The 10486-nt window shown below is 42.7% G+C and overlaps 1 protein-coding gene across 2 annotated transcripts; it reads left to right on the top strand.

Moving 5' to 3' along the window:
* The first annotated feature begins 2244 nt into the window (after positions 1–2244).
* On the top strand, positions 2245–9660 carry akirin2 (akirin 2). 2 transcript variants are annotated; one of them, XM_088935352.1, is made up of 6 exons: positions 2413–2485; positions 2581–2822; positions 6267–6410; positions 7883–8032; positions 8173–8244; positions 8971–9660. In XM_088935352.1, the coding sequence occupies exons 2-6, from the start codon at positions 2645–2647 to the stop codon at positions 8979–8981; spliced, it is 555 nt and encodes a 184-aa protein (XP_088791478.1). In that variant the 5' UTR covers positions 2413–2485; positions 2581–2644; the 3' UTR covers positions 8982–9660. The 2 variants fall into 2 exon arrangements, with proteins under 2 accessions (XP_088791470.1, XP_088791478.1); XM_088935344.1 differs by having other exon boundaries at positions 2245–2822.
* Positions 9661–10486: the final 826 nt, after the last annotated feature.

The following is a 10486-nucleotide window of genomic DNA, read 5'->3' as shown; positions in this document are numbered from 1 at the left end:
CATCACACAAACGAGCGTCAGATCTGTACAGTAAGACGTGATTGGCTTTAATGCGACGGATTTCTGAGGATCTGTTAGTAAAACAGGAAATTTCAGGAGAATATTTAAAAAAACTAGGGATTATATGGCAATCTCAGCACATTTATAATTTAGTCTTTTTTTCTTCTATGTTCTGATTGGGGGGGAAAGCTGTGTCTTATCTTGATAAAAAAAAACTGCAGGGGTAAGAGAAATATGGTCCTTTTTTCCCACCAAGTAAAGTAAATTAATTTAGACAACTGATTCTGTTGCATTACCAACAAATACACAGGAGGAGAAGGGATTCGATTGAGGAGGTGTTTTATTGATGAGAGAGATTGCATCTGAGCCCCTCTTTCTCATATGTGACGACGAATATTAGTGTCGCTTGAACAACAGGGCAAATCTGAAGGGTCTTTTTGCCCCTGGACATGATTGCATTACACCAGGCACTAACTGGCAACGACCGGATAGTGTTGTAGCAGAACTAGTTTTGCAAGTGTCCAGATACACAGAATACACAGAAGCCACAATAAGAGACACGAGGATACATATCAAAGACCGGTATTCAAAATATGTTTTCCACAAATGCAGCGTTAGCGTTATGTGTCTAAAAGGAACTTACCAGTCGTGTAAGCTTGGCCAAAGAGTGGGAAATAAATATCAGGTGAGATGCTGGTGAAAACGTGACAATATGCCTTAGTTAGGCCACATTCAGGAAACCCTGCATAATACTGTTCCCACAACATAAAAAAAGATTAAGCTCTACATTAAGCTTACAGCTGTGATCAAGGGTGATATCAGGATTGGACCTAAAGCCAATAGTTTGTAGCCCAGAAGACAAAGCTAAGATGGATGCTAGCATTCAAGTATGATCCTGGGAGTATTTTTACTCATTTAGTACACTTTTAGACTGCAATTCAGGTTTCAGGGAGCACTTAGGCTGTGGGTAGAGTTAGGGTTAGAGTGAGTGTAGGAGTTATTTAGACTTAAATCGGCTTTAGGGTTAAAGAAGGCTGAAGAAGGCCCACCTGAAGAAGGCTCCACGGCCGAAACGTGTTCTCTTTCTTCTTTTTTTCAGCATGGAATAAACCTATTACTTGTTCCTTTAGGGTTATACTGGTTTGTTAATGCAGTTCAAGTGTCAGATTAGGCACAGCTTTAAATTTTGGTGAGAGTTTGGTTTGAGGCATAGTTGTGAGGTCAGTGACTGGCATTAGGTTTCTTTCAAGGTGATAAACCAAAGGTTCTGACGCAAAGTAATAGAAAAAACCTACAATCAACATACTCATTTTTCCCTTTTATTTCTTGCTGGCAATAACTGTGATTCATCCGACCATTAGAAGTCTTCTGGGCAACAGCAAGATGAGTTTGAATAAATCTGCAGACATCATTTTCTAATTACACCACAGGACAGGGCTCAATACTCTTGTACAGAATGTGTACAACTGGATAGGGGTTACGTTTCCATACTGAAATAAACTGGGATTAAGTTGGGCTTTTTATTTTCAATTTCAAATTTATTTGTTTAAATTGTAATAACTATTTTTGCATAAAAATTCAAAGATTTTATTTTTATTATAAACTCTTATACTTTTTTTAAACATCATTTAAGACCTATTTTGTGGCTTACTGTCATGGGTTTTATTTTCTATTTTCCAAATTTAAAGACATTAACAATAACATGACCAAGCGCCTTCTGTCACGGTAATTATCTCTAGAATATTCCCCAGATTAATTTTGTGGTTGTGTCGCCAGGTTGTCTGATACTGTATTTGTAACAAAACGGTTGACTAAACAAAACTGCCGATTGAAATGATGCTTAACACTCGAATTTAATGAGGTTACAGTTTAAATATAGGAGCCTCGTTCCTAATATTGAATACTGGGGAATTTGTTTTGGGTAGCTTGAGCTAGCTAAATTTACGTGCAGAAATGCGTCATTTTGTCTGACAGTAACATAACAATTGTATTGGTAAAAACAAATCAACCTTATTGGCTTTATTCAAAACCTTCTATCCACTCAAACGTACCAATGAGGCATTTAAATTGGATCCCGGAAAAGCATTGTTCCATGGTGTCATGGGAGATGTAGTCCACGGCCGGCATCCATCCCGCGCAATTAGAGCAACAAAAAACTACAAACCCCACGGTGTCCAGCGGCTCACACGCATGCGCGTGGAGGCATTGTTGAAGTCTGACGTTGTCGGCGACGCCATGTTGCTTGTTTGAAAGGAAATAGGGAGTGCTGCTGCGGGTGATTTGCAATTCAGGCTGGAATCCGTCTTCATCTGGGTTTTTGTTGCGTTTTAAACTGGGAGGAGAAACGCGGAAAAGCCTTGCAGCAGCTCCGCGGACGACAGGAGCTGGGTAGTGGAGACGGGGGACCATCGAGAAGGCAAAAAATACGAGGCTGTCTCCGCAGGACTCGTCTCCCCTGAGAGAAGTTAGAAGAGTCACCGGAGGGGTTGGCACTTTTTTTTTTTAGCCCTGTTTATTTCCAGCTACGAGACGGGACTTCGCCCGCGTCTCGTTTTTTTTATTTCCTTTGAATTATTTCAGTCCTAGCGGCGTTCCTCTTGTTGTTGCTGGCGCTGGTGGTGGTGGCAGCGGCCGGATCGCAGTCATGGCTTGTGGGGCGACTTTGAAAAGGACTATGGATTTCGACCCCCTGATGAGCCAGGCGTCCCCCAAGAGGAGGAGATGCGCCCCCATGTCGCCGTCGGCGTCCACCGCGTCCCCCCAGAAGTACCTGCGCCTGGAGCCGTCGCCCTTCGGCGAGGTGTCCTCGCGGCTGACGACGGGTACGTGCGCCCTTGTCCCCAGCGCGAGAGCGGCAGGGGCCCCTCGCGGCCGCTTCCTGCCGCCGCTCGAGCGGCGCGGCCCCCGGAGCCGCTGCTGCTCCGCCAGGCCGGGGCACAGGCGGGGGCGGGTGTGGGTGTCGGGGGGGGGGTTGTGGTGGGGAGAGCGTCGCCGACAAGGCCTGTTGCCGGATGACTTTCTGGAAAAAAAATACGCGTGAATTCAGCCGGGCTGGACTCCGCAGGTCCAGCTTTTGTTGTGTGTGTTTTTTTTTTGTACTCGTTTGTTTTCGTGTTAAACTCGGGCGGTTGAAGAGGACGTGTCTCTCTCTCTCTTTTTTTTTTGTTTTTGCTCGTTTCTCTCTCGTGTCCCTGCTCTGACTTTTTTTTTTTGAGGGGGGTTGAGCTGTGAACCGTTATGTTCGGGGTTCCCTCGAAACACGTCGCTCGTTGTGTTCAAACGCCAGTGTTTGTAGGAGGCACAAACATGGCCTCGCCACACACGGGTAGTCGTGAAACATGGCTGCACTAGGGCTTGCAGATAAGGAGATGGGGGGGGTTGGGGGAAGAGACTGATCAGCTCTGTTGGAGAAGTACGCTTATTTTTTCGGTCCGCTCCACGCAGGGCGAGCTAAACCTTCCTGCTTCTTAACGTTTGTGTTTCCAGCACAATTGCTGATCCGCCGCTGGATGTGAAACTTCCCCCTTCTCTCGCCCGACAGTGCTCGGGGGAATTGGAAACCCAGGTTCTTCAAAGCCAGATCGATTTTTTTCCCGTTCTTGGCAACGGTATATGTGAGGATCGGCGGTGCTTAGTGAGGTGTAATTACAGCTATTTGTTTGGCAAATGCCTCGGCAAGAGAGAGCGTTTCGCCTGCGTTAAAATGGTGCTCATTGGCGTTTTAGCTCAAGATGGAGGCTTTGATTATTTTTTTTGTTTATTGGGGTGGGGTTTTAAGAAGCCGAATTGGATGTTGGGTGAAAAAAAAAAACACCTTGAAGTTTGTTTGAAACAAGTATCCCGGGGGCTGCGCCTCGTTGCAGTGACGAGGTTCGGTATTTCAGAAGGCCTGGGAATAGATAGGCGCCCGATCATTTTCCAAATTGGCCTCTCTCGGGTCATTGTGCGGTTTGATAGTGAGATAAATATTTCAGGTGTTATTACTGGTTGACTGGTCGTTTTGCACTAATATCTGACCCGCGATTCTCGGGTGCTGGGTGTCACATGGTGGACTCCTGTACACTCGCTTGGGTTTGTGACGTGACGAAATGTGCGCAGCCCCACTTTTCTCGTGATAAAGACTTTTCTTTTTTTTGATACAAGGTGTTGCAGAGTTTTTCGTGATGTCGCTGTGAGCTCACGATTCCTTTACAGCTAAAAAACGGCTGTTGGTTTCTTGGTGGTGTCGCATCTGTGTCAGGTCTGCATTCAGCTCCGATCTGTTCAGACTTCCAAAATTGAAAATCTCTGTGTGTTGGTGTCATAAAGTACAAAGTGTGACCAGTAAGAGTTGGAATAGTTTGGGTAGTATGTTCAGTGAAGTTTCATTTTTTTAATGTTTATGGTTTCGAGTATGGCTTTAAAACTCTGTTGAGGGGGAGTCTTATAGCTAGGTGTCACAGTTTGAATGCAAACCCAGTTTCCCACGTGTAAGGCTCCTGAATGGCCCTGCAGTGGCTTGGTGCAGAAGACCATATTGCTTACAAACTAGAGGCCATTCTGCCCATTTAACCGGTTTGGTAGTTAGCAGTCGATTGTTCTAAGGGTCTCACCCAGCTGTTCCTTGACAGAAGCGGAAGTGGCAGCTTCAACCACAAGGCTGGGTGGTTTGTTTCACGCCCCTTCAGTCCTGAACCTACAGCCCCCCTGGTAAGTGACCCTGAGGGTCCTAGCAGAGCTTCAGATGTCTACTTAGATGAAGTCTTTAAATCCCATGCGCTGTTTAAGGAGAGGAAGCAGAGGGGGTGCTAATGTACCCTGGCTGCCATCGAGCAGGGCCATTAACCACAAGCGGTTGAAGCTGGTGGTTTTTGTGCTTTTATATACACTTCCTGGGACAAGGGTGTGTGGGGAGGGCTTGAGCATGAGAGATGTGCTACTTTCTCTTGTTCAGTGGAGGCTGTGAGTGAGCTGTTACAGCTTATTCAAAGACAGACCTGACAGTTCTGCTTGCACACTAACCAGAAAAACATTCTCAGAGATGTTACCTGACATCCCTGTGTTTTGATCATTACAGCTTCAGATTCGTGTTCATCTCTGAAAGATTCACTGTTATCCTTTGTGGCAGAAGCCCCTGGGCTGTGATGCTCCATTAGATCTTCAAAGAATTTCTGTACTGAGGGAAAATGCTTCAGTAAAAGGCTATTTTGTAGATGTTTATTTCAGAAAGAACTTGAGCCTGAATGTGTTGGCAAAACAGCCAGCAGCTATATCACCCTGCAGCTCACCACTGTCAGCCCACTGAAGCTCAGCAGGTGTGAGCCTGGTCAGTACCTGGATGGGAGACCTCCAGGGAAGAGAGCTAAGGTTGCTGCTGGAAGAGGTGTTAGTGGGGCCAGTAGGGGGTGCTCACCCGGCAGTCTGTACGCGTCCTAATATCACAGTATAGCGATGGGGACATTATACTGTAAAAAGGTGCCGTCCTTCGGATGAGATGTAAAACTGAGGTCTTGACTCTCTGTGGTCATTAAAAATCCCAGGGCATTTCTCAAAAAGTAATAATAATGATTGCTTGTACTTATATAGCGCTTTTCTGGACACTCCACTCAAAGTGCTTTACAGGTAATGTTGATCCCCTCCACCACCACCAGTGTGCAGCTCCACCTGGATGATGCGACGGCAGCCATAGTGCACCAGAACGCTCACAACACATCAGCTATCAGTGGGGAGGAGAGCAGAGTAATGTAGCCAATTCATAGATGGGGATTATTAGGAGGCCATGATTGATAGGGGCCAATGGGAAATTTGGCCAGGACACCAGGGTTACACCCCTACTCTTTTCGAGAAATGCCCTAGGATTTTTAGTAGGGAGTAGTTACCCTGGCGTTCTGGACAAATTATCCCCTGGCCTTTACCAATCATGGCCTCCTAATAATCCCCGCCTATGAACTGGCTTCATCACTCTGCTCTCCTCCCCACTGAGAGCTGGTGTGTGGGGAGCGGACTGGCGCACTATGGCTGCTGTCATCATCCAGGTGGGGCTACAGATTGGTGGTGGAGGGGAGTCCCCATTAGCTGTAAAGAACTTTGAGTGGAGTGTCCAGAAAGCGCTATATAAGTGTAAGGAATTATTACATCCTTTGTTATCCAAAAATATAAAACTGTCGCAATGAGTCTGACCCATCACTCTTTGCATTTTAGTTTTGGCTTTGTTCCATTCCGTGGTGTTTTAGGGGATATTGTCCATTGGGAGGCTGATTTACAGAAACCTTGGTCTTCTCTTTCAGAACAAATCCTGTACAACATAAAGCAGGAGTACAAGCGCATGCAGAAGAGGAGACACCTAGAGAGTAGTTTTCAGCAGACAGACGCTTGCTGTCCGCCCGACACACAGCCCCATGCGGCCATTCTCAGTGGACCCACTTTGCCAGGTACGTGTGAAGGTGCCCACTTATTCATTTATTTTTAACACGGATGTTCAGTTCAAAATTCAGACTGGGCGAGTTGATTTTTAAAAATCATAAGTTATAGTAGAGCTTTGTGGTCCTTAGAGATGAAAAGTGCCTTATAAAATGAAGAAGTAATAGGTTTATTCCATGCAGAAAAGAGAAGAAAGAAAACAACGTTTTGGCTGTTGTGGAGCCTTCTTCGGGTGTGCCTTATAAATGCCAAGACTTTTCGTAGTTCCATGGCTTATCTTGTCTTCCCATTTCAAAGTCTCGGTTGTTTCCCAGAGCACAGCTAATGAGTTAGATAGACCACGGTGTTAAAACTTGCATCTACTGGCTTATGCTATATGGTGCCGTAGTTTTCAAACTGTGTGGCTCGTAAGAAAAGTGTTAAGGATGGTTGCATCGTTATTTTACTGCTTGGTGCTGTCATTGGGTAAAACCAAGTTTAGTTCTGCCACCTTCCATTTCTGTTTCAGAAGTTTTGGTGGTGCATCCTGTTATATTAGAATTTTCTGACTAAGTCAAACCGGTCCAAGTACAGATTATGTCTTAATGGAATAGGTAGACCTCATATTTCTAAGCTCCCTGTCCTCTACACCCTTTTAGAGGGTGAGGTCGGTCTTAACCTTCCTGGGGTTTAATTATGTGATTTTGAACCTGTGGGAGTACCAGTTACAATATAATTTAAAATGGGCTTTTTGAGGCATAGATTATTCTCCCTTCGTCATTATTTCAAAAGAAAGATGTTGAGACAAAAAACTATTTTTGTAAGCAGCTGCTTTCACTAGGTCATTTGTCTTTCAGTGAGGCGATGAAACAATTACCTGAATTCTGACTCGTGACAGGTTTTGCTTATAATTGCTGAGACAGGAACATGCTTTCAGTTTTCATGCAGAGCTACTGCTCTGTGTAAAATCGCAGTATTGTCCTGTATATTGTGAGTCAAGTGTGTACCATATGCTGTCACAGTCTATAGTTCAGTGGTGTGTTTTAATGTCAGTGTGTGTATTTTCAATTTGTCTTAAACTGTGATAGTCCAATCAGTAATGCCATAGATTTAAAATGCTGCATAGCTTTGAAACTCCTGGTTTTAATCATTATCTGTGGTCTTGAATGTTTCATGGACATAACAGGTGTCTCTAGTAATGTGTTTAAGGTAATTTATTAGGGTTCAATGATGTTAGTTCTGAAGAGATAACTAAATCAGTTCAGATCATTTCAGTGTTCAGTCATGCACAATGCGACTGTGACAACCTTGTGCAAATTCTCTTGATGTGTAATGAAGAGTAATGCTTTAATGCTCCAGTTAATTAACTAGTATTATAAGATGACTTGCTGCTTTTAATAACTTCATTCTGATTTTGTATTTCAATGTAAAAATAGATCCATCCATCCAAGATGGATAGAGGGATTCATCCCAGGGGAGTCTAAGCATGTTTGTGTTTTTAAAGGTACGTCCTCTGGAGCCTCTTCTCCATCAAGAAAAGAACAGCCTTTATTTACCTTAAGACAAGTTGGAATGATCTGTGAACGTCTATTAAAAGAACGTGAAGATAAAATTCGAGAAGAATATGAGGAAATATTAACTTCAAAACTTGCAGGTATGTGGTCTTTTTGACTTTGTAAGTCTCGTCCTGGCTGAAGTATGGAATCAAGACCAGTTCTATTAGAATTTTGTGCTGTTTAGTTTAATATTGGCGTTTTGTCCCAAGATTAATTTTACATGCATTGTTGTCCGCAGAACAATATGACGCTTTTGTGAAGTTCACACATGACCAGTTAATGCGACGATTTGGAGAGCAACCTGCTAGTTGTAAGTATTTTGTGTCAACCATTAAAACTGTAAAGAGGAAACATCAGAAGAACACATCCTTTACTTACAATTCAATTATTGTTGAGTAAATACACAGGATGTACAGATATTTGGATATTTAACAACTGAAAATGATTATCAAGAATAAGTTAATATTTTTAAAATGAATAATTTTCAGTGGAGTGTAGTGCTTTAAGGATCATGTTCATAGCTCATTATATTAGAAGTTCGTAACTTAAGTAATTAAGATTATGGCTAAGATATGTGAAAAACTATTAAGGTAGTTTTTCCTCTTCTCTGCAACTCGTGTGTTCTTATTGTGCACCAGAAAATCCTTACATGACAGAAAACATGATAGTTTAGTGGCTAAAGATGGAGGAGTCCAGATGACACTCCAGAAACTATAGGTAATGATTTTTAGAATAGCCCTGTTAAGGGAAGTGATGATTTATTTGAATCAATTTTTCATGTTGCAAAATTTAGATTATTCTGATAGTATGGAATGATTGAAATCTAAAATGACCAGTAAAATATCTGTTTTTTAAATGGCACTGAAGGGTTAAAGATTAACTATGAAATACGATTTCTGCCTCATTTCAGAGATTAACATGTTGAACCTTGATGACTTGTGGTTTAAGCTAAATGTTCCTGTTTTTATAGATTTGGATTTTTAAAGTGTATGGTCGGTGGCATCTCACTTCATTCCTCTTTTTCTTTGCCTTGCAGATGTTTCCTGAATAACTGCTTATACTGGACTGCCAGTTCCCTTTCAATTGCTGCGGGCTGGGTATTTTTAGTGAAGACTTGTAGCAGTGCCATATTTCCCCTGTGGGCACAGGCTGTTTCAAGCTTTTGTCAGTGGTAACCACTTCTTCAGCAACCGGTATTTGGAGTGCTCCCTGATGTTAATGTGTATATGGACCTCTGCTACCTACTACTCTTACCAGTGGCCTCCTTATGTTTCATTTGCTGTATTAATATTGATTAGGCTTTTTTTCTGATTCCTTTTATAAACATATCTGGCATTCCAGAATCTGCCCTTCATTGATTTTTTTTTTGGGTGTGTGTATCATAAAGCAATGTAGTATGCCATGTAAGTTTAGCAGATATTTAGGCTGGGAAGGGGTGGGATGGTCAGAAGCCTGATGTTCGCATGTTTGCAGATGCCCTGGTTGTTGTTCCCCTCTTTCTGGATTCCAGGATCCAAGGGTGGGCATTACTGCATGCTGGGGGACATTAATTGGGTTCACCGTTGGTTCAGTGATTTATCTATTTTCCTTCTTAAGATACGTTTTTTATTTATTTTAGTAAATGTTTTTTCTGCATTTTTCATTGTATCATTGTTTTACTGCCCATGTAGCATAATGGACTTAAGTTGGATAAAAATAAAATGTTTACATTTGATTGTGTTCTAAATATACAGCCTTCTTTCCTGTCACTTCTAAAAGCATGTTTCGAAGACCTGATATGACTTAACTGATTTTCTTCTCCTGAGGGTTACAGGAGTGAGCAGTGCAAAGCCTAAAGTGGATTTTGCTTTTGCTTAGGAATCAGCAGCAGCACAGTCATTTTCGAGCTTTAGCAAACAGCCAGTGCTAAGTGTGCTTTTATGCTGCTTATTTTAATGTAATTTGTGCTCTTGAGAACTTCATAATTCCAAACTTCTAGGGGGAGTCAGAATAAAAAGTACTCTTACAGTAACGGCATGTAACCTAGGTTGGGTATATAGCCGACAATTACCAGTTTGCCCAAAGTGGTGGCCTTTAACCCAGCACAGCTGTGTGGTATGGATTTCATAGACCTGCATGGTAGAACAATTGTGTGTCTGATGCAGGCTCCGAGATAAGAGTCCTCCAATAGAACTGCAACTCTGGACTTTGAGCCCCGTCATTTTCACAACCTTGAAATGTGGTCTCTTTGTTCACCACAGAAATCCAGCCAATGGATCTGTTACGTGTTTCATGTTCTGTGTTCTGTGACCTTTGCCTGGATAAGTGTAGTGAAAATTGATTTTTTTATCCAGATGTTCATTTCAAATTTAAACAAGTTAGAACTAATTATGCCCTCTGCTTGCTATCACTTTCACCAGTGACATGAGGAGCACAGTTAGGGGGAACTTGACCCTCCTACTCGTGTCTCGCTCTGCCATCATGAAAAGGGAACTGAACAGTCATTGCAAAAAAAAATTGCAAGACATTGTTTTATGTTACTGTTGGGGTTTTAAATGTTTGCCATTTTTAAA

Source organism: Atractosteus spatula, chromosome 2, assembly GCF_055471065.1.
Source record: "Atractosteus spatula isolate fAtrSpa1 chromosome 2, fAtrSpa1.hap1, whole genome shotgun sequence".
Classification (NCBI taxonomy): Eukaryota; Metazoa; Chordata; class Actinopteri; order Semionotiformes; family Lepisosteidae; genus Atractosteus; species Atractosteus spatula.
Note: the sequence above shows the minus strand (reverse complement) of the source record. Positions and strands in the feature narration are given on the sequence as shown.

Excerpts from the sequence above, each read along its gene's own strand:
- akirin2 (XM_088935344.1), top strand. The coding sequence starts at position 2,645 with ATGGCTTGTGGGGCGACTTTGAAAAGGACTATGGATTTCGACCCCCTG. Across the intron at positions 2,823-6,266 it reads GTCCTCGCGGCTGACGACGG|AACAAATCCTGTACAACATA; the intron begins GTACGTGCGCCC and ends CTTCTCTTTCAG. Across the intron at positions 8,033-8,172 it reads ATTAACTTCAAAACTTGCAG|AACAATATGACGCTTTTGTG; the intron begins GTATGTGGTCTT and ends TGTTGTCCGCAG.